The sequence below is a fragment of the Phacochoerus africanus genome, chromosome 8 (assembly GCF_016906955.1).
Source record: "Phacochoerus africanus isolate WHEZ1 chromosome 8, ROS_Pafr_v1, whole genome shotgun sequence".
Taxonomy (NCBI): domain Eukaryota; kingdom Metazoa; phylum Chordata; class Mammalia; order Artiodactyla; family Suidae; genus Phacochoerus; species Phacochoerus africanus.
Window position 1 is genome coordinate 165,946,570 of NC_062551.1, and position 27,277 is coordinate 165,973,846.

Sequence of the window (27,277 nt, forward strand, 5' to 3'; positions counted from 1 at the left end):
CATGTCCTCTAGTTTTTTATTTAGTGGCACCTCAAACTCCTGTAATTTTCTCACCATGAGGTAAGAGAATGGCCCCACTTTACAATGAAGCAGCCGAGGCTGAGAGCTGTAGAACCTGGTACGTTCAACCCCACCCTCCCCTGACGTTTCTGCAGACGCGCACACTCCCTGCTCCCCACATATCGGAGGCCTTTCTAAAACATGTTCGAGAATTCTTTTGTGATATACCGGGTTGTGATATACCAGTTTGGGTTGCTGCTGTGGCATGGGTTTAATCCCTGACCCAGGAACTTCAGCATGCCGTGGGTATGGCCAAAAATCAAAAACAAAAATAAAAAAACCCTCACATATTTAAAAGTGTGGCTTTTATGCTAAAAACCTTAAAGCACATGAACATTTAGATAATTCATGTTCTGGCATTCCTGTTGTGGCTCATCGGAAACAAACCCAGCTAGTATCCATGAGGATGCAGTTCAATCCCTGGCCTTACTCAGTGGGTTAAGGATCCAGCATTACCATGAGCTGTGGTGTAGTTCATAGACATGGCTCAGATCTGGCATGGCTGTGGCATAGGCTGGCAGCTGCATCTGTTTTGACCCCTAGCCTGGGAACCTTCATATGCTGTGGGTGGGTCCCTTAAAGAAAAGAAAAAAAAAAAAGATAATTCATGTTCTGTGACGTGGGATCTGGAGTCTTCTAGTTGCCAAACCATCCATGCTCTACTCCTCAGTCTACTTGGCACACTTCTCTCATTTTTTAAGACCAAATGTGTTGCTCATCAGATCCTTTCCTGTCCAGCAAGGCAAGTGCTTTCAGACGCCTTTAACACGCCCTGCGCAGACTGTAAATGACAGAGCACCAGCTCCTCTCGGCTTTCGGCTTCTGGCTCCTGCCCCAGTCTGCCCTAACAGGGCAGAGGCTGGAGTCTTGACCATGTCGCTGACACTGCAGGAGAGGGTTTGGCCTCCTGAGAGGAGAAGGACAGAATTGGCCCCATCCAGAGCTACACTGGGGCCTAAGTCCCAGAGGGCTCAGACGCATCCTGAGCTCTACCCACACACCACTCAACAGGCTGATTCTTTTCTCTTTATTGTTAGACGCAATGTATAAACACATAAAACAGAAAATAGCAGGGATCCTTTGGGGCCTCAAAAAAAAAAAACACAAATAAGGAAGAGGTCCCAGAAACTTCTTTTAAAGTATAAGACATTTAGTGCCCAGACCAAGGGTGTGGAAGGCAGGCCAGGGTCAGCAGAGATGAAGTAAAGGCTCCTTCCCTCTCCCCAGAGCCTGGACAACCCAGCGAGCCCTCCCCCAGCAGCCAGTCCTTATGGGCCAGTCCTCTGCTGCCATGGGGACACTATGCCGCAGAGCCTTCCCCTCTTGGAGAGAAGGAGGGCATGTGGGCAACTAAAAGCTCCTCCTTCCATCCTTGTTCTCTTCAGGGCTACACGGAGGAAAAGGGAGGTGGTGTCCAATGCACTCTGACCCCTCCCCAGCTGCCCCAACACTTGGCATTTACCAAGGCCTGTCCCAGCTCAGACCCTTACTTGACCCACCAGGTGCCCAGAGTTCGCTGGGGAGGGAAGGGGAGGGAAAAAGCTGGGTGTGACACCAAACAGATCTTTATTTGCAGTTGTCACTGGGGCCGTTTCTTGCTGCTTATTTGTTTGCTGGCCTGCTCTTCCAGCTGCATGGCCAGGCGCAAGGCCTTGATGACATCTGGAAGGAAGGGGTGGTACACTCAGGGTTAACAGGTGTCTCAGAGGCCCCACTCCCTTGGGCAGAGCGGCCGTCACCCCAGAGGCCCCATCCTCCGGCCACACCCACCTCGCAGGGCTGAGAAGTGCTTGGCTTGCTGGGCCAGGGCACACTCTGCTTTGTTCACAAAGGTCTCCAGGTCGTAGTCTGGCTGCTCAGTCATCTCGGAGAGCTCCAGCCAGCCTGGCCCTTGCTGCAACGACACAAAGAGGACCTTATCAGGGCACTAATGACCAAACCAACTTAGCAAATCATTCCTAGGCTCTACCACCTGCAACGATGCCCACTCCTCCAACTGTGGCCCATACTCTGCCCTCCTGACCCTGTCCCAGAAAATCCTCAACTTGAAGTCATCCTCTTCCCTGCCCCAAGCTTGTCCCGCCCTGTAGTCAAATGCATGTTATCTGTTTTGATGCCCAAGCCAGAAATCTGAGCAAGAACCTTATTCTTTCACCCTGCCTACAATCCTAGTAATTCCACCACCTATATATAACTCTTGAATCTCATGCCCTCATGCCAATCCCAGGGCCAGGATCACAGCAGGCCTAGGCTTGAGCTCTTTGCATCAATCCTCTAACTGCTCTTGACTCCTAAGTGTCTCTACTCATGCTCTCCCCCATCCTGTGGCCACAGTAACGTAAGCTCTGATGTGACCACGTCCCCACGCTGCTCGCCCCCTTCGAAGGCATGCACTGCCCTCCTGACGAAGTGCAGGCCTTGGTGTGAACCATGAGGCCCCTCAGCCTCGGGGGGGACAGCAAGAGGCAGCCCTCCGCACCAGCACTCCTTAACTCGCTGACTTGTCCACAGCCTTCATCTCCCTCCCTCATCTGCTCACGCCTTTCACTCTGGCCAGAGTGAACCCCTCACTCTTACTCAAAGTGCCACAGCCTCTCAAACACCTGTACCCTGAGCCCTCCAGGGAAGAAGGACACATAGAAGCGCTTATCCTGCATGCTCCCCCCTTTCTAAGGGCCCCGGGCTCTGCACGCCGGGCGCCCCATCATCAGGATGCCCTCCCAGGCCTCTCCCACACAGCAGGGATCACCGCAGGGGCAGCACCTACTGCCTCCTAAATGCTGACCACATGCTGGGCATGGCCGAGTGGCTTAAAGTGTACCACTGAATCCTCAGATATAACCATCTTGTCTTGCCTATTTGGAGATGAAGCAACTGGGGCCCAGTGAGGCTTGATGTCTTTCACAGGGAAATCGGCTTATAAATAGAAGAGTCGGGATTGATCAAGTCTTTAGGGTCTGTCATTCATACTTCACGTTTTTGGCCCTTGGTCTCAGCAGAGGAGCTGGCATATAGAAAGTACTCACTGAGTGCGGGGAGCCGAGGAGATGCAGGAACTCAAGGAAGGGACCTTGCCTGACGGCAAAAAAAAAACCCCGAAGGCAGGTTCCTAACCAAGGCAGGGAGCTCACCTGAACGGCGCAAGCCGAAGGTGGGCCTCTGGTCAGGACAGAAGCCTGCCTGTACGGTGAAGAGCCGAGGACAGGCCGAGGCCTGCCTGTCCGGTGCAATCCGAGGACAGGCCTCAGGTTACACGGCTCTCATGTTGATGTTGATGGGAAGAATTGGGGCTTTCCTGGGAAAACAATTTCCATGTTTGCCCAGAGAACATGGACTGTTTCTCGGGTGACCTAGTCTTTCCTGTTGTTTTATTTGTTTTTCAGTTTTTTCCTCAATCTTTCCTGATTGTTTGCTTATCATTCTTATTTTCCTGTGGTGATTTGTGATTTCACAAAATTACAACAATAATATAATAATAAGAATTTCATCCTGGAGGGCTTTTCCCTATTCAAATCCAACTTAGTTAAAAACATAGTGTTTATCTACTAACTAGTTCTACAGTAAACTTTAGAGCTAGGCTTTTAATGAAGTTTATAGAAGTTAGACATATATTATTCATGATCAAAAGAAACCCAGCTGTGAGTTTCGTCCTTGATTTTAGAAGCTTTTCGTGGTAGCCGGCTACATTGATTTGTATTTTCTCACACTGTCTCCCTGCCAAGGACACTCTGAAGACAGACACTAGTCTGAAGGCAAGAATTGTTACGCTGCCTCTTCAGTTTGTAAAAATTGGCTGGCCATGGGATGGTTTGTGCTGGGTCTCCTCTTTCCCTCATGATATGTTGCGCCTGTTTGTCCTTGAATTGTACTCAGTAAATTTAGTTAAACTGAAGATTTTAAAACATGACGTATTGCTACTGTACCATGTGATCAAAAAACAAAGTCTAATAGCTGACCAATGTACTTTTAACACTATGATATAATCTGTCGTGAAAAACTGTCTATATAACAACCACTTATGCCAATAAAATTTGAGCAGTCTAGCGCCCTGAAAGACGGGACAAAGAGGCTGTCTACGTGTGCACCCGCCGACACCGTCCATCCCCGCAGGAACACCCTGGCAACTGAGCAATTATTGAACAAAGGAGGCAAGGCTACGCTCCAAACCCTTCATCAGGAGCCTGGGGCGAGAGACGAGCTCCTGCTAGGAGATGGAGAAAGCCTATATGCTCCAGGCTGGAGGAGGAGGTGCAGGAACCAGCTGCCCTAGAGGGGCAGCTGGAGAAACAAGTGGACCTGGTGTAGAGGCGCCTCTTGCCATTCCAGCCTGAAGACCCAGGGGAGCAAAGCCCGGGTCGTGTTCAAGGAGTGGCGCTGAGCACCGCTGCGGGCCTGTGCTGAGTGGTTACTCCGTCCCTCTCTGCCAGGGCCAGCTCCCCACCTGTATAATCTCCTTGAGCTCTTCCACGGCCCTCTCCTCCAGCTCCCTGATCTGAGTCATGGCTTCATTGAAGCTGGAGATCTGGGAAGAGAGTTCCTCCTCTTCCTTGGAGAACTAAGGGGGCAAAAGGAGAGATAGAGGCGTGTGGCTGTCCGCATCCTGCAGGCCAAGTCTCTCTCCTGCCTTGCCCGCCCTGCCCCTTACGTCGCCTGTGCTCAGGGCCCCGTTGGAGCTGGCTTCCATGTCTTCAGTGTCCATCTGAACGGGCTGCTCCCCACTGGGCCCACTGTGCGGGCTCAGCTCCTTGACCCTGAGGGAACAAGACCGTCTCAGATCCCACAGAAGCAAACTTGACCCTTGCAAGGGTGCAGCACCACTCGCATGGCTGCAAGGCGACGGAGAAGCCGCTTTGCCTTTGGCTTAGAAGACCCTCAGACACACTGCCACCCCACCATGGCCTGAAGGGAATCGGGAAAAACCTTGCAGCGGCATATATGAACGCCTAAGCCTCAGATTCAGTGAGTCACAAGAGTGTAGACAATAGGCGCTGGGGCCGCAGAGCCTCCTCCCACTCCCGTCGCTGCCTCTCCTTCCCCACCCCGACCCCCTTCCCACCCTGCCTGGCCTAAGTACTCGTACCTGTCCGCGTATCTTAGTGTATTTAAGGTATATTCACAGGAGCTTATGCCTGGCGAGATCATGGCAATCTACAAAAGAGGAAACAGGCGGTTAAAGGTTGAGGCTCAGGGGTAAGGGTGCCAGATCGCCTGCTCCTGGACAGGCTGCCAGGAGTCTCTTTGGGCCACTGATACTCATGTGGAATCGGGGGGAGAACGCATTAAGCACCCACTCTGTGCCAGGCAACTTGCTCCACGGGCCTGCAAATTAAGGTGCCTTAAAAATTGGTCTCCAGGAGTTCCTGTTGTGACTCAGCAGGTTAAGAACCCAACACAGCGTCTGTGAGAATGTGGATTCAATCCCTGGCCTCACTCAGTAGATTAAGGATCTGGCATTGCTATAAACTGTGGAGGCCACAGATGTGGCTTAGATCTGGTGTGGCTGTGGCTGTGGCTTAGGCTTCAGCTGTAGCTCTGATTCGACCTCTAGCCTGGGAACCTCCATATGACGCAGGAGGCGGCCATGGAAAGAAAAAAAAAATTGGTCCCCTGCCTTTGGAGGCGCGTGGCATTACTCCTGCTTCTTTAACTCGTTACTGACGCATTCCTCTCACCAAGGTCCCTTCTCAAGGCTCTGTGACTCCTGCTTGGAACCTTCAGTTCACCAAGGCTCAGGGATATTGTTTCAGGGAGAGGGGTGTAAGGCGGGGTCGGAAATTCCTATCTTCCCTAGCAGGCAGGGGAGAAGATAATTCCTGCAGAGGAAGCAGGGCAGATCTGAGCTAGAGGAGTTTGTGGGTAAAATAAGGGGACACAAAAACCATTCACGGACGTAGCCCGCTTCTACTCCCCAGGCTGGGAGCCAGTGCATCGTGAGGAAAAAGCCGCAGAAGAGATGAAAACTGGCCTGTCCTGTCTCCCCAAAGGTCCTCCTTCTGACTGTTGGAGCCCCCTTTTCACCAGGTAAGGGAGGAAGACCTCCTCCAGAGCAAGAACGTACAGCAGAGGGAGAAGCTCCTCTCTTTCCCCCTTGGGTAGGCAGAGGAGCCTGGTGCCCAAGACGGGGGTGAGGCCCAGTCAAGTTGGCGCTCGGAAACCCAGGTGGTCAAGGGCAGCGAGCCCCCGCCCGGGACCAGGAGCCCGCTCACCATGCAGGTCCTCGAGTTCTCCCCGATGAAGGAGTCCCTCAGCACCTGCGTCAGCTTGCTCTCGCGGAAAGGAGTGTGAGCCTTGTTCTGTCCCAGGGCCCGGATGCACTCCTGGGGGACAACAGGGGAAGCTCGGGTCCCCTCCTTCCGCTTTAGATGCCCGCCTCCTCCTCCCCCCCCTCAGCAGCCCTCCAGGCCGACCCCCTCCCTTCTAGCTGGGCCCCTACCTTCAGAGCCAGGAGACTCTTGTTGATTTCCGCGCCCTCCATGCGGGTCTGCCTATCAGCGCTGGACGTGTCCGCACCTCGCTCATTCCCGGCCAGATCCACCAAAGAGAACTTGCCGTGCACTCTTCCTTTGGCTCGAAGAAGAATCTGGAAGCAGGCGTGGGAGCGGGAAGAGTTGGAGTTGGCAAATGTCTGCCCAGAGGTCCTGTGGCAAAGGAGGACAAAGAAGGGCTGTGAGCTCCTGGGGTCGCCAGCCACCATGGCACTCCCAGGTCCAAGGCGGTCAGTTCTCCAGCAGGAGGGACACAGGTCAGGACTCTAAGAAGTCCTGTGGCATCCTGTGCCAGGCTCTGTCCTGCCCGCCCTGGGCAGCAGCTCTCCCTCCAGCACTGGACCTAGTAGGTTGCCCTGAGAGCCAAAGTGCTGGATTCTCTGCAAGGGCCTCGGCCAGACTCCAGGCCCATAGGACATGGAGAAGCATGAATTGCCTCTGCTGCAGGGCACACAGGGAAGGAGGAGCTGTCAGGAACCACTTGCTGCAGCTTGAAGGAGGACCTTGGGGAAGGCGGCCCCCTCCTGGGGCCTCCATAGGCTGCCCAGCGCCCGCAGCACCGCGCCTAGGGCCGGGGTAGAAGAGGGGTAGAAGAGCACTTCCCTACCTTAGCACAAGAGCTGTGGCCCCATCATTCCCAGCCTAGAGCAAACTCGGAGCTTCTGTTCCCCACCCCAGAGGGAGGGGACAGCAAGGAGAAGCCCAGAGAAGTCAGGAAGCAGGCCCTTGGGCAAGGGCCTGGGAAGAGAGCCCGCCTTGGTCGGATTCAAGATTCTCTGCCTCACCCCCGACGAGCCTTGCCCCAGGTTGATGGCCCCACTGAGATCACTTACGGCAGAGGCCGTCAGAGCCCTCCCCAGGCCGGGAACAGCCAAGGGCTCAGTGCCCGTCTGTCGCGTGACCCGGCTTGGAAGGTGGCCCCTCCCCCGGCGGGACGCTGACCTGCAGGCGCTGCCTGTGTCGATCATCTTGATGACGTCATCGGCACAGCTCACCAGGTGCTCCTGCAGCCCCACCACCTGCACCTGCTGCTTGCCGTCCTCCAGCACACGCAGCTTGGCCTTCTTGTTGAGCAAGTCAAACAGCTGTGCCGGACAGAGGATCAAGGCCACGGCTGTCAGGCGCCGGACACCCCACCTGCGTCCTCCCTCCTCCTTCAGGGCCTGTTTCAGCTTAGACGAGGGCTGGCAGCAGAGGCTGAACTGGGTTACGTCAGACGAGCAGCAGGCAGTCCACTTGGGAGCTGAACGGGCTGCCTCCGTCTGATGCAAGCCTGCTCCTTACTAGCCATGTCAGCCTGGACGAGTACTTGACCACCTGGCCTTGTCGCTCATCTGTACAACGGTGACAGTAATACTTCCTAGCAGGGTTGTGACGATGAGTCGAGACCAGTCAAGTGCTTAGAACAGTGCTTAACACCTAGTAACATGTTAATAAGCAACTTTAGCTATTATCATCCAGACCCCACTCGTGGAAGATGACGCTGCAAAAGCATAGAGAGGTAGAAAGATGCACAGAAAGCATGAGTATGAGAATGAATGTGGCTGATCGGGGACGAAGGGGGACTTAAAAGGAAGGTGGTGGAGGGAGGGCAGGGCACACACTGGCACACTTCCCTTCGGAGAGGGAGCCACCCTTGGTGAGTGTGGGTACCGTCCCGTCAGGTGAAACCTTCCACCCATGTCTGGGCAGGGTGGCCCGAAGGCCTGACGACCCATAGGTTGTCTGGCTTCTCTAATTTCTGGTCCACCTCAAGGTTTTAGAGAGTTCAGGGGCCAACCGCATGAACAGAGGGCTCCCTGCCGGCTACCTTCCCGTTGTAGATTTCGAAGAACGTCACGTAGACTTCCAGGCCCAGGTTCCGGTAGCGGGGCTGACTCTTCAGGAGGAAGACGTCCTGGGCTGTGGGAGAGAGCCTGAGTGAAGTCAGCAAGCTGTTCTTTGGTGCCCAACCCCCCACGGCAGAACCCACTACTTACAGGCCATGGCATAGATCCCTTTGGACGCGCTCTGGGCTTTTCCATAGAGGCCTCCCCCCATCGTCTGTAAAGGAAAGGGGTGGAAGACTAGGGTGAAGGGTCCTAGGCCAGGGCCCTACAGTGGGCCACACCGAAGCTGGGAGGGGAGGTTCCTGCTAAGGCCCCTTCCTACACCCAGCACAGCAAGAGCACCCAGAGAGGGGCACCTGCGCCCCAGGGACTTTCTGCACGAAGCTCATGGGTCTCCTTTTCAGAGGCCTGGAGTGGCATTACGGGCAGCCTTGTTCTCTGCCAGGCCTGAGTACTCACATGAGTCTTGCCACTTCCTGTCTGGCCATATGCAAAACAGGTTGCTTTTCCCCCTTCAAAGATTGTCTGTACCAGGGGCCTTGCTGTGAACCTAGGAGAAAGGGGAGGGAAGAGGGTATATTTCTCCCCAGATACGCTCCCTGGAATACGGTCCTTCTGCCCACCACTGCAGCACTCCTGGGGGCTTCTCTGCGAGCACGAGCACGCCTCTCACGTGAAGTGGTTCCACCTGACCCAGCCCCACTTACAAATCTGAAATTCTCCCTGTCACCTGGGGGGAGGGGACCAGCCTGCCAAGGCAGGCTGATGGCCCACATTCTAAGCCATCAGCACCTCCTCTACCCTGGAGACACAAGACGAAAGCTTGGGCTTAGCAGTTGTCTGCCAGCATAAGATACACCACAAAGATCAAAGAAACCCTCTAAAGTAGGAACCTAAACTATTTTAGGTTTTGTAGGCCACATAGGTCTCTGTCATGTGTGTGTGTGTGTGTGTGTGTAAATATTGAATAATTCTTAAAAAACACAAAATCCATTCCTGAGAGCCATATAAAGTGAATGAAGGAGTTCCCGTCATGGCTCAGCGGGTTACGAACCCAACTAGTATCCATGAGGATGCAGGTTTGATCTCTGGCCTCAATCGGTGGGTTAAGAATCTGGCATTGCCGCAAATTGCGGTGTAGGTCACGGCTGTGACTCGGATCTGATGTTGCTGTGGCTGTGGCCTAGGCTGGCAGCTGCGGCTCTGGTCGACCCCTAGCCTGGGAACTTCCATGTGCCGCAGGTGCAGCCCTAAAAAAAAAAAAAAAAAAAAAAAAAGAAGTGGAGTTCCCATCATGGCGCAGTGGTTAACGAGTCCAACTAGGAATCATGAGGATGTGGGTTTGGTCCCTGCCCTTGCTCAGTGGGTTAAGGATCCAGTGTTGCCGCGAGCTGTGGTGTAGGTTGCAGACATGGCTCGGATCCCGCATAGCTGTGGCTCTGGCGTAGGCCGGAGGCTACAGCTCCGATTTGACCCCTAGCCTGGGAACCTCCATATGCCGCGGGAGCGGCCCAAGAAATGGCCAAAAACATAAATAAATAAATAAATAAATAAAAGAAGTGTGTGTAATGGGTAACATCTCGCTCTGTCCACTCAAGCACGGGCCACTAAAGGTGAAAAATGGGGTATGACAGCCCCAACAGGGCCCTCCTGGTGCTGGGAGCCAGAGCCAGCTCTGTGTCATAACTGATCCAATGAAAACACAAGAAGGGTTCCAGAGTCAGCGTGTCTACGTGTGAGTGTTACCGCATGTCCTGTGTTGAAAGGAGGAAAGGGTCGGGGGAAGGGAAGGAAAGAGAGGCGAGGGACTAACCTGTAGACGACTTCATTTGAAGCTGTTTCATCAAATGCGAAGTCAAAGCAGAACGCTTGGTTCTCCAGATACTTGGTCAAGTCTACCTTTAACTTGGGCTCATGTACCAGGAGGACACACTTGCTAGGAACGGAAATCACGTCGATTTCTTTCTTGGCCAATTCTGCAGAAGGACAGTATTTCAAGGATGCCCCCTGGATACGGGGGAACCCCCCAGTCCAAAGCCTCACTCTGACCGAACAGGGCTTACCTTGTTTATTTAGCGGACGTTTTCGAACGCAGACACATATCCTGTGCTCTTCAATCTTCAAGAGGACGAGAAAAGCAACCACCAGCAAAGTCAGAGCAACGTTAAAGAAACTTGTCCGGAATCCCCCCTTTCTGGGCCAGTCAGAGGCCAAGGCCTAACCCTGGGCCCTACCATGCCATGGTTACTCTAGAGCACAAGAAGGTAGCTCTGAATTTCCTTCTGAGTTTTCTCACTCTGCTGCCTATAGGTTTCGGCCCACTTTCATGATTAGCAGTAAGAATCTAGCCAACCTTTCAAAGTGGGGACAATCAGGGGCAGGGGGTGGAAGGAAGTTTATAAAGATCAGACTCTCCCATCCAGGCCTCCTAGCTCCAGCCTTCTGGAGAGTACTGACACCCCACCCCACCCCCGTGGGTGAGTGCCGATCCCTGCCTGCTCTCACTCCCTTGGGAGGAGTTTTCTGTCTCTCAGCTGTATGCCCAGGAAGGAGAGGTAGAAGCCTTTAGGGATTACTTACAGGATCCGTCACAGTGAGTGGATGACAGTCCAAAGTAGCCCGAAATTCTTTAATCATCCGGGCAAATTCCCAGTTTGGAAAGCTGTTGTCATACTCCTATTTGGGATAAGAGCGAAGAAGGACTGACCGCTAAGATGCAAGGGCTCTTAGGCCTCCGTGCAAGGCGGCAACAACAGCTCTTCATAGGCAAGCGGCCCCTCAGGGTTGACAAAGCCCCCATGGTCTCACTGCCTCCCACCCCGGCTCTGGAACAAAGTCCTGGGAACAGAGATTGTCAGGGAAGAGCCTAGGTATGTCTTCACCAGCCTAGGAATGCGGGCAAGAGCCACTGCCCACATCTCAGGAGACCAGAAGGCTGGGCTTCCTCCATGCCATTAACCCAACTAAAAGGCAACGAATCCAAACTGGAAGGCCACTGCAGCACCCCCAAATCCACGCAAGGGGGGGTGGGGGCGGGCAAGCACCTGTGCCCAGCTGCCCACTGCACTGTGTAAGGGACAATCAGCAGGGAACAGTCTTCATCTTAGGGCCTTGAGAAAAATATTTGAATTGTTTTCTGAATCCTGACGAGAAACCAGTTAAAATTCTTGGCTATCAGAAATGGAGCCTCAAAAATGCTGGGGCAGAACCGTATCTCTGTTGCAGGCAAGGCTGCAGTTAAGAAGGCCTGTCGCAAAATCCTTGCCTTCGCTTCCCGAGAAAGGTACCTGAGCTCGCTTTATTCTCATTTCAGAGTTCTGGGCCCTCTTCTCTTCTCTCTTGTTCTTCATTTTTTCCATTTCCTTCACAATACATGATTTCCTCCGAACTAGAGGGAGAGAAAAAGGAAGCCCTCTCGTGCCTGTCTGGGCCAGCCTGCTCTCCTCTGGCTGCTGTACTGAGTCCCGGGCCTTTCCCAGGACGAGTCCTTCTCTAGACTCGTGGTCTCCATCACCACGTGCAAGGAGAGGATGCAAGGGAAGAGACGTGACCTTAGGACGGCCAAGCCCACAAAGTAGAGACTTGCGAACATGAGCACCTGGGTCCAGCCCAGGCCCTCTCTGGGCCTCTGTGGCATTTCCCCAACTACCGGAAGAGCTGAGATCACCCCTGCTTGGTCCTGCTGGTCCCTCTGAGCTGTTCTTCGGGTGTTGGCCAAGACTCTAGCTGTGACAACACCTCAGCTACACCACCGGGCTCCTGTCAGCTGACGGCGACAGAGTCACCGCTTGTGAAAGGCGTGGCCACAGGGAAACATGCCTCCTGTGACAAGCACGGTCTGAACTCAGGTGCCAGGTTTGGGACAGGATGTAGCTCCCTGCCCTGCACTAGGAGCAGACAGCTCAACGTGTCTACCTGAGTTCGCAGGGTTTGCAGAAGAGCTGCCTCGGGTGGAGTGGACTTGCTCTTCCACCTCCTCGCTGGCCATCCTCAATGGCATTTCAGTCACTGCAGGGCAGGAGAACCTGGGGGGGCCGGCTGGGAGGGGGGGGACAAGAGGCATTGGAGAAGCAGGCAGGCATGCGGCAGCCGTGCTCATCTGAGCCCTAGCGGGTCACAGGCCAAGAGGGGTGCTGGCTGCCATCTCAGCAAGGGCTCAGGCTCCTACCATGTGAGCAGAGCTTGGGCTTCTCCCTTCATCCTGGCCAGCAAGGCTTGAACCCAGCAAGGCTCTCTGCAGGGGCTGGCTCTGGTGCCTGGGGTCCAGAACTCTTTTTTTTTTTGTCTTTTTGCCTTTTCTAGGGCCGCTTCCCGAGGCATATGGAGGTTCCCAGGCTAGGGGTCAAATCGGAGCTGTTGCTGCCGGCCTACTCCAGAGCCATAGCAATGCCAGATCTGAGCTGCGTCTGCGACCTACACCACAACTCATGGCAACGCCAGGGATCAAACCTGCAACCTCATGGTTCCTAGTTGGATTCGTTTCTGCTGCGCCACAACGGGAACTCCAAGAACTCTTAAAGGGTGTGTGAGTAGCTCAGTATGGGCTTAACTGTGAAGGGAAAAGCCTTTAAAGGCTTGAACTTTTTTTTTTTTTTTTTTTTTTTAGGGCTGCATGTCTATGACTTACATCACAGCTCACAGCAACAGTGGATCCTTAACCCACTGAGCATGACCAGGAATCGAATCTGCATCCTCATGGGTACTAGTTGGGTTCATGACCTGCTGAGCCACAAGGGGAACTCCAAGGCTCGATTGCGCCTGGGTTCTTAGGCCAGGCCAGGCCAGGCCTTTCTACGAATTTGGGAGAAATTTCTGACCGTGGAACCCAGGTGGTTAACAGAAGCAAGGGCTGAAAGGCAGGAATAATTGGAACCTAAGCAACAACCAACCGTACTGACTCGACCCAGAAAGGTACAATCCATGGCAACTTACTACTTTGCAGGTCTGGTCGTAACCCTTTTGTTTATCTTCACGTTAGTAGAGCTGAAGTTGATATATGTAAAGTGTAATGATTATAAAATCACCTACTTTATTTACTAATAACTAATAAAAGCTGACAATTAAAAAAAAAATCTTTTAAACTCCATTGATATAAGATCCAAAAAGAGACAAGAGTTAACTCGTGCTGTCCAAAGTCAGGACACAGGTACCCCTGAGGGCTTAGGAACGGGGACGGGCCGGAGGGGACTCTTGGGTGCTGGTCACGCCGTTTGTCATGCTGCCCCTCGCATGAGTGCGTTCACTTAGGAAGGACAGAGTCAATGGCAGGCTTACATTTCTGTATATATATATTATGTTTAAATAAAGTTTAAAAGGCCAAGTGAGAGGATTTCCAGATAAGGGAGCAGTGGGGCCAGAGCAGGACAGCCTGAGGGCCAGTGAACAGAGGAATCCTTGGATACTCCGCAGCAGGTTCAGGGCGACGTGGGTGGCCTCTAACGGGGAGAACAGAGATCCCTCACTCACCGGGAACTGAGAACTGCCTGCGGGAAGGTGCGGATGCAGGCGGCTCCACCTCCATTTCATTCTCCTGAGCGGGGGCGCGAACCTCTGAGATGGTGGACATGCGAGTCGAGCGGCCCCGGAGACCTGAAGACCGAGGGCAGCTGCTGGTCAGGGCGGCAGGGTCGGGAGAGCCCACAGGCATGAGAGGGCGGTCAGGGGCGACCCTCCAAATCCTACCCAGGGTGTGGTGGGTCCCGACTACCAGGAAAGGAGCCCGCCCACTTCCCATTCCTTCCGCCCAAGAAAAGGAACAATTAGAACAGGCCAAGTACCAGTGACCCCAAAACTAATTTGTTACATTCTGCAATCTGAGAGCTCCTGAGGGCAAGGATATCTCCCACCAGAGCATCTGTATGAGTAAAGGGCAGGGCCTACAGTCTGAAATCATATCTGGAGGTACAGGTCTAATCCCTGAACGAAAGCATCATTAATCTTAGCAGTAGCACCTACCATTCATTCTACAATCTTCCCACACCACAAAGCAACACAAGGTAAACGTCAGTATTCTCAACGGATAGAAGGGGACCCATTAAGGCACGGAGAAATTACACAACTTGCCCAGTGTCACTCAACAAGTAAGAGTCGGGGCCAGGATGTGAACCCAAGACTGGCAGGTTCCAAAGCCTGGGCTTTCTCCACTGCTATAAGATGCTTTTTTTTTCTTTTCTTTATTGGCCACACCTATGGCATATAGAAGCTCCCAGGCCAGGAATCAAATTTGAGCTGCAGCTGTGACCTACACCACAGCTGTGACAACATCAGATCCTTAACCTGTTTTGCCACAGGGGGAACTCTGCTCCAAGATGCTTTACAGAGACAGGCCTGGGCCACATTGTCAGAAACCATGAGATCAGCTACAGCGATTTTCTAGAATTTTAAAATAATGCTTAACTGAAAAACAAAAAACAAAAAACCGAGTTCCCAAAGTGGCGAGGCAGAAACGAATCTGACTCGGAACCATGAGGTTGTGGGTTTGATCCCTGGCTTTGCTCAGTGGGTTAAGGATCTGGTGTTGCCATGAGCTGCGGTGTAGGTCACAGATGTGGCTCAGATCCTGAGTTGCTATGGCTGTGGCGTAGGCCGGCGGCTGTAGCTCTGACTGGACGCCTAGCCTGGGAACCTTCATACGCCGAGGGTGTGGCCCTAAAAAGCAAACAAACGAAAAAAAGCTTAACTGAAACAATTGAGTTATATTTGAATTCATGTCAATTTCTACCCATCTACATAGTCTCCCTCCATAAGAAGAAATAATTCACCTATAAAAGAAATAATAAATTTGGAAATAAAAAACCGCTGTCATGTAAGCCCAACATCAACTTGTACAGAATTTCTGTTTCCTAAATTCAGTTTGATCTGATTGCTCTATTATAATCTATATTTTACATAAAGAGCATGCATTATCATAATTTTCCTATTTCCCAAAAGATCTGTAATCTTTTTTTTTTTTTGGGGGGGGGGGGGCCATGCCCACAGCATGTGGAAGGATGTTCCTGGGTCAGGGATCAAACCTGAGCCATAGCAGCAACCCAAACCACTGCAGTGACAATGCCAGATCAGATAACGCTGGATCCTTAACCTGCTGGGCCACCAGGGAACTCCAAAGATCTGTAATTTTATGTTTCATTTCTAACGCTCAATACCATGCACATTCATTAAGTTTTTTTCCCCCCATTAAAAGGAACAGTTGGAGTTTCCGTTATGGCTCAGCAGGTTAGGAACCCAACTAGTATCCATGAAGATGCAGGTTTGATCCGTGGCCTCACTCAGTGGGTTAAGGATCATTGCCATGAGCTGTGGTGTAGGTCGCAGACGCAGCTCGGATCCTGCATTGCTGTGGTGTGGGCCAGCAGCTGCAGCTCTGATTTGACCTCTAGTCTGGAAACTTCCATATGCTTCATGTTTGGCCTTAAAAAGCAAAAAATAAATAAATAAAATGAAATAAAATAAAACGAGCAGTGGCCATATCCCTTTGGGTCCTGTATGTGGAGTGGGGCTGCTGTCACCCTCACCTCTCCTGCAGGCCTTATGGCAATATAGCCAGCAAGCAGAGCCAGCACTAAACCACTCATGCTCAGCCCAAGCTCAGAACTGCACCGCCTTTCTCTCTGAGCCCCAGGAAGCTGAAGCTCCGGCCATGTAGTCTCTGGGGCCCAAGGCAGCTGGATTATTTTGAGACAGTGATAGTCCCTGGACTGGGAGAGGCTGTGCAGTGTAACTGGCTCTGAGTTATAAGCCAGATTTCTTGGGCAGCATGAGCTTACAGCTACCCGCTATGGTCAGACTACTGTAGGCAAAGTAGGTTAACGCTGATTCCTTTGGCAGAGAAAGTCTGGCCTTCTCCTCGAGTTTGAGGCACTGACTGCTATTATTCTTCTAATCCCACACCCCGCCTCAAATCTACTTGTAAACAGCCCAGACCTAGCTTGTCTCACAGCCTGTGCACTAGGTCACTCCAGGTCACGCTGTTTCTCCAAGGAGAGAAAACAAACCCATAATGGCTGATTATTGCTTTGGCTTCCGCAGGAAAGGCTTCCAGGCCAGGCAGCAAATTTTCCAAATGTACCAGGTCCCCGAGAGGTTGGCCTAAGTAAGAGCTGTAGGTTGGATGGTTGAATTATTATTCTTAACTACTTTACTGAGTTACGACTGACACACAAAAGGCCGTAGGTAGTTAATGTGCACACCTTGATGGCTGCGGAGATAAGTATATACCCGTGGAGCCATCATTACAATCAATGCCATTAACTTACTCGTTACCTCCCAGAGTCTTCCTGCTCCCTTTGTTTTGTATTTTGCTTTTTCCTTTTGTGGTAGGAACACATACAATAAGATCTACCCTCATGGTAAATTTTAAATATATAATACAGCATTATTAATCAGAGGCCCTGCGCTGTACACAGGTCTCCAGAAGCTCTTTATCTTGCATAATCGAAACTCTGCACCTCTGGCTAACATGGCTCCATTTCTTCCTCCCTGTACGTCGGAATCTTCCTGAGAAGAGGCTTGGAAGAGGCGGGACTCAGCCCACACAGAAGCCACCTGCCAAACTGGAGCAATGAGCCCACTTCACAGCTTCCTGAGCCCTAAGAACATCATTCCTGGCACAGACCCCATGACCGTGAGCCAGCAGAAATCCATTTACCTTCCTTTGGAGCGGGAATTTTGGAGGTGATTGATCTGCGTTTTTGTTTCTGAAAAACAAAACAAACCACCACAATACATGGCTCTTATCAATTGTCAAGGGCCTATCCTGGGCCCATGTGCTGTGCTGACGTCCGCAGCAGTCCCAGAAAACAAAGCATCAAAGAGCCAACCAGCTAAGCGGATCCGCTGGGGCACTGGCTGCAGCCAGGTGACAGGCACCTACCTGACCCGTCACATTCTCCTGCAGGGGCAGATTGTCCTTGGGTTGTAAGGGGAGAAGCTCTAAGAGTTCTGGGTTTATTGCAGTCACATCATCAAAATCAATCTGCAAGGAAAAAGTAAACGTTTCTGTAAAACAGCATAGCTCGTTCAATCCACGTTCACCTCTGTAGTCAAGGCTACCCCTACATTCAGATTTTATAAACTTCCACCAAGTAGCAATAGCTACAAACAAATATTTATTCCCTAGTTGTGTTTTACCATCTAGATGGATATTGATTTCTGACTCCCAAGCCAGCGGTAGATGTCAGAGGTGAGATTGAGGTGAAGAGGAAGGCAGACAGGCAGACAATCAGGTGGTCCACAGTCGATCAAGGCCACTCCGCTCCCCTAATGCTCTGTGAGGCAGGGGGGTCCCGCTGGGCCTGAGCACCTGTGGCTTCCCGACGTCAAGGAGGAAACAAGATCTAACTGTCCCACTGAGAGTCAAACAGAGGGCCCTTCAGGATCTTATGGGCAGGGACAAGTTCCCAAGACCTGCTACCTAATCCTAAATCTACCTACATTTTCTACTGGGCCCAGAAACTTCTTCCCCAGTCATAGCATCCTGCTCATGCCTGCAGTGAGGTCACAATTCTAGGTTTGCATCACCAGGGTCCTGAACCCCTCTAGAGACAATTCGAACGTCATCAGCATACATCACAGAAGTTCAAACACACCAAAACGATAGCACAAACTTGGTTATTTGTGTTTTAAAATGTGAAAGAGCGGAACCATGTACTCCAAGTGAGAGTTTCACCTTCTTCACGTGCAACCTTCATGTACTGACCAACTTATTCAAACATTTATTAGCCGTGAGTAAGGCAGCAGGGGGAAGACATTCAAAAATGAATTAAGGAGTTCCCATCGTGGCGCAGTGGTTAACGAATCCGACTAGGAACCATGAGGTTGCGGGTTCAGTCCCTGCCCTTGCTCAGTGGGTTAACAATCCGGCGTTGCCGTGAGCTGTGGTGTAGGTTGCAGACACGGCTCGGATCCCGCGTTGCTATGGCTCTGGCATAGGCCAGTGGCTGCAGCTCCGATTCAACCCCTAGCCTGGGAACCTCCATATGCCGAGGGAGCGGCCCAAGAAATAGCAACAACAACAACAACAACAACAACAACAAAAAGACAAAAAAAAATGAATTAAGACGAGTTATTGCCCTTGTGAGCTCACATTCTAGTGGAGGACAGAAGCCATATTCACAAAGGGCCAAAAAGTGAAGCAGCACGCAGTATTCAGTAACCGTACTTGCATCCACTTTTCTTTCTTTTTTTTTTGTTCTTCTTTAGGGCCGCACTTGTGGCATATGAAGTTCCCAGGCTAGGGGGCTGAATCAGAGCTACAGCAGCCTATACCACAGCCAGAGCAATGTGGGTTCTGAGCCGCATCTGTGACCTACACCACAGCTCACAGCAATGCTGAATCCTTAACCCACTGAGCGAAGCCAGGGATCGAACCCGCAACCTCATGGATACTAGTTGGGCTTATTATCGCTGAGCCACAATGGGAACTTCCTCTATCCACTTTCCTTGGACAGCTACAGACCCTTACTACCTGTCTACACCCCACCTCGCCAACCCGGTTCTAATCCTAAACCACAGAGAGCATAAACAACACAGGAGACCAGCGTTCTGACATTATTGATTGATTCTCACATTGATGATGCAGGAGGAAGGAACAAGAGGGAGAGTGTGATGGCAGCGAGGCACAAGGCAGGGTCACAGAGAAAGAAACGGCTCCATTTGTCCCTGGCACAGGATATTTTGGAAGAAGTGTGTGATATAAAGAAAAAAGTTGGGAGTTCCCTTTGTCACTCAGTGGTTAATGAACCTGACTAGGATTCATGAAGATGTGGGTTCAATCCCTGGCCTCGCCCAGTGGGTTAAGGACCTGGTGTTGCCGTGAGCTGTGGTGTAGGTCACAGATGCAGCTTGGATCCCACGTTACTGTGGCTGTGGTGTATGCCGGCAGCTGCAGCTCTGATTCAACCCCTAGCCTGGGAACTTCCATATGCCAAGAGTTCAGCCCTTAAAAGCAAAAAAAATAACAAAAAAGAAAAGAAAAGAAATAAATCAATTAGGGTCGCAGGAACTCCTCCAAAGGCAGCATTTGAGCTGGCGTGAGACCCTACAAGAGCCGTATTTCTAAACAAACAGCAAAAACAAAGATAAATCACAAGCAGCTACTAATCGATGGTTGAAAGGAATTTTAGGAATCTCTTGATTTAAGGACAGATAATGTATTCAGTTCTTCTATTTCTCAAATATACCACCTAAATATATGCATACCTACAATAAGGCTCTATGCTAAGCCAGCCCTTTGCATGTAGTATCTCATTTCATAAGCTCCACGAAAGAGGGTCCAGGTCTGTCTTATTCACCTCTGTATCCCTAGCACCAACGACACTGTCTGGCATTTTGGAACCAGTACAAAAAGATTTGTTGAATAAATCTTCAAAACAACCCTATGAGGGTACATTATTATCATCCTCATTTTATAAATGAGGAAGCCGAATTTCTAAGAGGGGCGGAAACATGCCTGAGAACACATGAAGTAGTGGCGGAGTCGGACTCTAGCATCTCGGTTTCCATGCTCCTAGCCTGGTGACCTCTTCATCGCACCACAATGCCTCCAAAACATGAGTGTCTTAAGCACATCCCTCCTCTTTTCAAAATCCTTCCAAGGCTCCCTCTATCTACAGATAAAATCCTAAAACGTCTTAGTGCCAGAGACAAAGGCCCTCTAGTCTCCTTTTTTTAGCTTTTTTGCTACTGCCAGGCATCTTTAGCCTTCCACCATACCTGGGGCCAGTTTTTTCACTAGTCCTCATGAGGGCCCTCCCACTATTTCTGCTGAGCCTTCTGGCCTCACCCCCCACAAGCTCAGTCCATCCTTAGTGGGTTTCTGCCTCTGAGCGGCTCTAGCCTGACTCCTCTGTAGTTGCCCTCTATCACTTGGTGTTTCAGAAACATACTTTTGTCTCCCCACCTACATTATCAATGTCGCTCCTCAAATCAATATAACAGTGTACACCAGAAGCCAGCTTGATTGAGCAAGGTTTCAGAATTCTGTGTTGTTTGCTTTCTAAAACACACCAGAAACTGTTGATTGCTTCAATTTAGAACAGGCCTGACTAAATAAAATCCCAATGCATTCAAGAGGACCACATTTAAGATTAGGGAGGAGATGCTGGCATCAGATACAAGGCAGTCACAAGTTCCATTTCCACACACATCTTTTAGGTGGGAAGGTGTTAAAGTGTGGTAGACACATACTCACAGAACTTACCTCTTTACCCTTTGTGGCTCCTCCTTCCGTCCATTCCACCGAAACACAGGATTTCTCCAAGTTTACAGTCCTTACATTGGCACTGTGAATTAAGCCTAAGTATGAAAAGACCAGAGTTACTCATCTTTTTCACTTTTAGAATCCCACAGAAACTCTTTTTTTTAGTCTTTTTAGGGCCGCACCCACGGCATATGTGAGTTTCCAGGCTAGGGGTCCAATCGGAGCCACCGCTGCTACCTACGCTGAAGCTCATGGCAATGCTGGATCCTTAACCCTCTAAGGTGGGCCAGGGATTGAACCCACATCCTCATGGATGATAGTCGGGTGGGTCTGTTACCACTGAGCCACAACAGGAACTCCCCTATGGAGACTCTTAATGTAGAGTTGACCTGAAGGAAGGGACAGCTGAGTTTTTTTCTTTCTTTTTGCTTTTTAGGGCCCCACCTGCAGCATGTGGAAGTTCCCAGGCTAGGGGTTGAATCAGAGCCACAGCTGCCACCCACAGCCACAGCAACGCCAGATCCCAGCCAGGTCTGCAACCTACACCACAGCTCATGGCAATGCCGGATCCCCAACCCACTGAGAGGCCAGGGATCAAACCTGCACCCTCACAGATTCTAGTCCGGTTTGTAATCTCCTAAGTCACAACGGGAACTCTCTGACTTTCTTTTTAACACCAGATGACAAACCTCCTGGCACTTCAGCCTTGGAATATTCCACAGTGAGGTAAGCAGGGAACAGTTCTTAAAACAGAGCTGCAGAGGATAAGGACTCATTCCCACTCAAACGAGCCTACAGTAGGGTGAAGGTGTGTTTGGGCAGGGGAGGCACTCTAGCGCTTAAGTGAGCTGTTCCTCAACACAGCACTAAGATTTTAGCGCCCTCAGGTTTCCATACTTCACTCCTGACCTTTACGTCTGACCATTCTACTGATATAGGTATTGACCTGCCAGAGCTGAGGTAGCTGCTTAATTTAAAAAGAGAGGGCAGAATCGCCAGCTCCTGAAGAGCAGGGATCTGTCTCGTTACCCCGAATCCCCGTACCTGACGTACTGCAAATGCGCAATGTTTATAGGAGACTTGAGGGGCCAGGAAGCCGAGATCCTTGAAAAAACGGGGGAGGACTTTGGAGGGGAAGTGAACCCAGCAACCCTGACTTCCTTGACAGGTCCATAGACAGAGAAGAGCTCCGCCCACCCCTGGAGGACGGGGACCCACCGCCCGGGCAGAAGCCCCTGGCCCAGGGGAGAGAAGACTGACTGCCAGCGCGGAGACCTGGACCTGGAGGGTGGAGGGGAATCCCCAACGGAGTCTCAAGCCCTGCCGTTTGGGGAAAGGTGGTCAATTTCAGCCGTCTCAGCCCCAGGGTCCCTTGGCTCCGGGACTCCGCCCCTCACCGTTACTACGTTGGATCTTGATGGAGAGACCAGGGAACAGGCGAGCCTGAAGCGACGAGTCCATGAGCAGGCAGGGGCGCCGGGAAGAGAACCGCGAAACGCCAGAAAACCTCAACTCCGCCAGTCTTACGAAGTCTTAACGCCGCGTAAACCGCCGAAGTTTAAATCCCGCGCGCCAGCGTCCCTAACGTCATCACGCTGTCGCTCGCCTCGCTTCCGCCAATCAGCGGCGACCTGCGAAGCCTCTTGGGATACGTAGTCTCAGGCGGGACTTCCGGCGCAGGGCCTGCCGGGAGCTTCGCGGTCCGCGCTGCGGGAAGTGTTGGCTTCTAGGCGTTCACCGCAGGGCTGCGGCGTTGCTGGGATACCCTAAACTGAGATGCCTCAGGGTGGTGTCTCAGAGTGGGGCTCCGGGCTATGGTCACGGGTTCGAATCCCAACTTCTTCAGTCGCCTGCTCAGTGACCTCGGACAAGTTAGAAACTTGACTCGATTTCTTTCTTTGCAGAATGTTTCCTATTCTGTTTCCTCCTTCGCCGAATTATTGCTACATTTAAATGAAGAACTACATTTACGATAAATGGAAGACCAGATTCACTAGTTTTTTTTTTTTTGTCTTTTCAGGGCCGCACCCGCAGCATATGGAGGTTCGCAGGGTAGGTATCCCATTGGAGCTGCAGCCACCGGCCTACGCCACAGCCACAGCCACGCGGGATCCGAGCCGCATCTGCGACCTACACCACAGCTCAAGGCAACGCCAGATCCTTAACCCATTGAGTGAGGCCGGGGATCGAACCTGAAACCTCATGGTTCCTAGTCGGATTCGTTAACCACTGAGCCATGACAGGAACCCCGTCTTTCTTTTTCTTTCTTCTCTTTTCTTTTTTTTTTTTTTTTTTTTTTTGGTCTTGAGATTCCCTAGATTTTTGTGGAGTGTCTACCTCGCGCTAGGCACGGTGCTAGGCGCTGGAGATAGTAGTACAACACTCGTAGTCCCTGCCCTCCACCTAACATTTCTAATGTGAACAGGGGACAAAAAGAAGTAAATAACAATGGAGTTCCCGTCGTGGCCGTAGTGGTTAACGAATCCGACTGGGAACCATGAGGTTGCGGGTTCGGTCCCTGCCCTTGCTCAGTGGGTTAACGATCCGGCGTTGCCGTGAGCTGTGGTGTAGGTTGCAGACTCTGCTCGGATCCTGCGTTGCTGTGGCTCTGGCGAGGCCGGTGGTCACAGCTCTGATAGGACCCCTAGCCTGGGAACCTCCATATGCCGCGGGTGTGGCCCTAGAAAAGACAAAAAAAAAAAAAAAGAGAGAGTTCTCTTGTGGCATGGCCCGTTAAGAATCTGGCATTGTCACTGCAGCAGCTTGGGTTGCTGCTGTGGTGCAGGTTCAGTCCCCGGCCCAGGAACTTCTGCATGCCATGGGCATGGCCATCCTCAAGCCAGTGAACTTACTACTTTTGGACTCTGCCCAGAATTTCCCCTCTTTGTGGTCCCGGAGAGTGATTGCAACTCGCCCAGACCCTCAAGGGACCTGCTTGTACCTTGCCACAGGATGTGATTTTTTTATTTTATTTATTTATGTATTTTGCCTTTTTAGGGCCGCACCCGCGGCATATGGAGATTCCCAGGCTAGGGGTCGAATCGGAGCTGTCACTGCCAGCCTATGCCAGAGCCACAGCAGTGTGGGATCCGAGCCGAATCTTGGACCTACACCACAACAGCTATGCGGGATCCGAGCCACGTCTGCAACCGACACCACAGCTCACGGAGATGCCGCATCCTTAACCCATGGAGCAAGGCCAGGGATCGAACCTGCAACCTCATGGTCCCTAGTCAGATTTGTTTCTGCTGTGCCACGATGGGAACTCCAGGATGTGTTTTTTTAAATTGCAACTGGATTTCTGGTAATTGGAGCTTGCCTGGGTTCACCTCTGTTTAGGTTGACAGGTTGGGTGGAGCGGGGAAAGAGAAGGAGTAACGTGAATCACTCCTGGTTTTGACTAGTGGACCATTTCCTGAAAGAGGGGAGTGGGATTTTGAGGGAAACGGGTTGGAGGAGTTAGGTCAAAAGTTTCACTTTGGTCATGTTTATTGAGTCTGAGATATCTACAGGACTTCAGAGTGGAGGTGAAGCAGTGGGGTACCCAGGTTAGGCACTCAGGGAGAGATTCAGGCCAGAGGTAGATAGTTGGCAGCCTTTAGGGAGATGCCGTGTCCTGGAATCAAATGAGATCCAGGGAGAGACTATAGCTGGAGAAGTGTGTAGAGGAATCTTAACTGAGCCCTGGGGCAGGCCAGCATTTGGAGGGAGGGCGGAGGAGGAGGAGCAAAGAAGAAGCAATGAGGATGGCTTGAAGGGATGAGGAAACCAGAGGGTGGAAGCAGAGGAAGAAGGGAAGGAGGGATGGAAGAAGAAACTCCCGAGAGCTGCAGAAAGCTCCGGTGACATGAGGACATAGACGTAGCTTTTAAATTTGCTAGCACCGGAGTTCCCATGGTGGCCCATGAGGACTCGGGTTCCATCCCTGGCCTTGCTCAGTGGGTTAAGGATCCGGCATTGCCATAAACTGTGGTGTAGGTCGAAGACTTAGCTCAGATCTGGCATTGCTGTGGCTCTGGCGTAGGCCAACACCTGCAGCTCTGATTCGACCCCTAGCCTGGGAGCTTCCCAGGTGTGGCCCTAGAAAGACAAAAACAAATACATAAACAAACAAACATATAAATTTGCTAGCACTTAAGTCATTGGTGACCCTGAGCAGTCTTGGTGAAATATTGAGTCACCAAGTCAGACTAGAGAGAGAAGTGGGATATTGTCTAGGGATATGCACATGGGCAATAAAAGAATAAAGATATGCTTGGCAACAATTAAAATTAAGATTCAGGAGAGTAGTTGCCTCTGGCAGAGAGAGTAATGGGGTTGGAGAGGGGCACTTCCACAAAATAGAAATTTAATTAATTGATTGATTGTTATTTAACTTTTTTCCCTTGGCTGCACCTGCAGCATAAGAAAGTTCCTGAGCCAGGGATCCAATCTGTGCCAGAGCTGCAACCTATGCCACAGTTGCAGCAATGCTGGATCCTTAACCCACTGCACCACAGCAGGAACTCTAGAAATTTTATTTTTTTCAATGAATCACAGGTATACATGGTGTTTATTGTTATATTCTGTACCTCCTGAGTCAGGAGGGCGATGTAAGTTCAGAACCATCCCTACATTTTTTGCCTTTCCACCCGTGGGTCCAGATAGTTGCAAACCTCCTCGCTGCTTCCCAAGGCCAATGTGGCATAGAGTTTTTGCAAGGGGCCATATCCCAGTTAATCCACCTCGGGCAGTAAATTTTTCCTGGCTCTGCATGGATAATAAATCTCCAGCCCTGGAGTTCCCTTCATGGCTCAGTGGTTAATGAACCCGACCAGGATCCATGAGGATGAGGGTTCGATCCCTGGCTCTGCTCAGTGTTGCCATGAGCTGTGGTGTAGGCTGGCGGCTACAGTCCGAATGGACCCCAGCCTGGGAATCTCCATATGCCGCGGGCTCGGCCCTAAAAAGCAAAAAAGCAAAACAAAAAAACAAAACCCCACTCAATCCAAGAACAGACAAACATGGAAAAAAAAAAAAAACCTAGAAAAGCTTTTTTTTGGGCTGCACCCATGGCATATGGAAGTTCAGCAGGAACTCCTAGAAAAACTTTGTTTTGGAGTTCCCGTGGTGGCGCAGCAGAAACGAATCCGACTAGTATTGATGAGGATTCCGGTTTGATCCCTGGCCTCGCTCAGTGGGTCAGGGAGCTGGTGTTGCCGTGAGCTGTGGTGTAGGTTGCAGATGCAGCTCGGATCCCATGTTGCTGTGGCTGTGGTATAGGCTGGCAGCTGTACCTCTGACTTTGCCTCTAGCCTGGGAACTTCCATATGCTGCCCTTGCGGCCCTAAAAAGCAAAAAAAAAAAAAAAAAAGACTCTTTTATTTATTTTTTGGCTATGTTTGCATCATGTGGAAGTTACAGGGCCAGGGATCAAACCAGCACCATAGCAGCTTCTTGAGCCGCAGTAATGACAACACTGGATTCTTAATCCACTGGGCCACCAGGGAACTCTCTAGATAACTTTTTAATATAGTCACTGAAATTAAAAAAGTAACCCTCTGGAACTGTACTTCAGTTTCCAATGAACTAAATGGTTCAGTGGATGCTAGGTGAAAGGTTACTGAGTACAAGATGTTTGTATGTGCCAGAGTATTGCATTAACAGCTTAGGAAGGGAAAGCATACCTTTACATGGAAAAATGTGGCAGTCACCGCTGTAACCAAGCATCACTAGTCATGGGGCACTCTGGCATCAAGTGTCTCCTGAAAGGATACAATATGAAGGACACAGCATCATCTAAGTGATAACGATGCCCCAAATGTGCAATCTACATCCAGTCCAGCTTCTAGATTTAACTTCCCAGCAACAACAGCAGCAGCAAAAGATTTGACTTTCTGTTTTCAGGAAATACAGGGGATGGAGAAACAAAATGAGTGACACCTTGAGAAGTAAATCAGGCAAATTTAGAATGTAGGACAGTTTATTTATTTAATTTTATTTTGCTTTTTAGGGCTGCCCCCACGGCATATGGAGAGACTAAGGCTAGGGGTCGAAGGAGCTACAGCTGCCAGCCTATGCCACAGCTCACAGCAACACGGGATCCTTAACCCACTGAGCGAGGCCAGGGATCGAACTTGTGTCGTCATGGATGCTGGTCAGATTCATTTCTGCTGAGCCAGGACGGGAACTCTGAAATGGAAGGTTTTTATAGGAAGGGGGGTAGAGCAAGGAAGCTATTAGCAAAAGAGAAGAAAGGATTATTTCTAGGCCAGGACATGTCCTTTTTGCCAGGGGAAGAGACTGGCAAGGATTTTATTACCCAGATTGCCTCTTCTTTCTCTGGGGAATGAAGAGGGCCCACGTGGCAGATGACCTCATTGGCGCTGACCAGAAAATTACAGACTGGTTGATTAAGGTTACATGTCTGATGCAGGTTGAAACTGCAGTAGGTTAGGTATTAAATCTAGAATTGGGGAGTTCCCGTCGCAGTGCAGTGGTTAACGAATCCGACTAGGAATCATGAGGTTGCGGGTTTGATCCCTGGCCTTGCTCAGTGGGTTAAGGATCCCGTGTTGCTGTGGCTGTGGCGTAGGCTGGCAGCTGTAGCTCCGATTAGACCCCTAGCCTGGGAACCTCCATATGCCATGGGTGTGGCCATAAAAAGACAAAAAATAAAATAAATAAGTATGATAAATATTCTCAAAAGAAAAGGGAGAATATTG

The 27,277-nt window shown here is 51.0% G+C and overlaps 1 protein-coding gene across 3 annotated transcripts; it reads right to left on the bottom strand.

Moving 5' to 3' along the window:
- Positions 1 to 1,079: 1,079 nt before the first annotated feature.
- Positions 1,080 to 26,311, bottom strand: KIF2C (kinesin family member 2C). Of its 3 annotated transcripts, XM_047789294.1 has the most exons (22): positions 26,240 to 26,311; positions 21,971 to 22,516; positions 20,574 to 20,668; positions 17,247 to 17,348; positions 17,022 to 17,070; positions 13,841 to 13,963; positions 12,290 to 12,412; positions 11,662 to 11,762; positions 10,955 to 11,050; positions 10,438 to 10,492; positions 10,188 to 10,350; positions 8,834 to 8,924; positions 8,525 to 8,588; positions 8,356 to 8,447; positions 7,488 to 7,630; positions 6,494 to 6,698; positions 6,267 to 6,377; positions 5,141 to 5,208; positions 4,706 to 4,811; positions 4,502 to 4,615; positions 1,831 to 1,954; positions 1,080 to 1,722 (listed from the first exon to the last, which is right to left on the bottom strand). In XM_047789294.1, the coding sequence occupies exons 2-22, from the start codon at positions 22,032 to 22,034 to the stop codon at positions 1,640 to 1,642; spliced, it is 2,172 nt and encodes a 723-aa protein (XP_047645250.1). In that variant the 5' UTR covers positions 22,035 to 22,516; positions 26,240 to 26,311; the 3' UTR covers positions 1,080 to 1,639. The 3 variants fall into 3 exon arrangements, with proteins under 3 accessions (XP_047645250.1, XP_047645251.1, XP_047645252.1); XM_047789295.1 differs by lacking the exon at positions 12,290 to 12,412; XM_047789296.1 differs by lacking the exons at positions 17,247 to 17,348; positions 20,574 to 20,668; positions 21,971 to 22,516; positions 26,240 to 26,311 and adding an exon at positions 16,369 to 16,462 and having other exon boundaries at positions 17,022 to 17,045.
- Positions 26,312 to 27,277: the final 966 nt, after the last annotated feature.

What these genes read in the sequence shown, in the direction of transcription:
- KIF2C (XM_047789294.1), bottom strand. Translation starts at nt 22,034, where the DNA reads ATGGACTCGTCGCTTCAGGCTCGCCTGTTCCCTGGTCTCTCCATCAAG. An exon ending in GAGCCACAAAGGGTAAAGAG is followed by an intron (nt 17,349 to 20,573) that starts GTAAGTTCTGTG and finishes TTTTCCTTGCAG; the next exon opens with ATTGATTTTGATGATGTGAC. An exon ending in ACACTAAGATACGCGGACAG is followed by an intron (nt 4,812 to 5,140) that starts GTACGAGTACTT and finishes TTGTTCCCTCAG; the next exon opens with GGTCAAGGAGCTGAGCCCGC.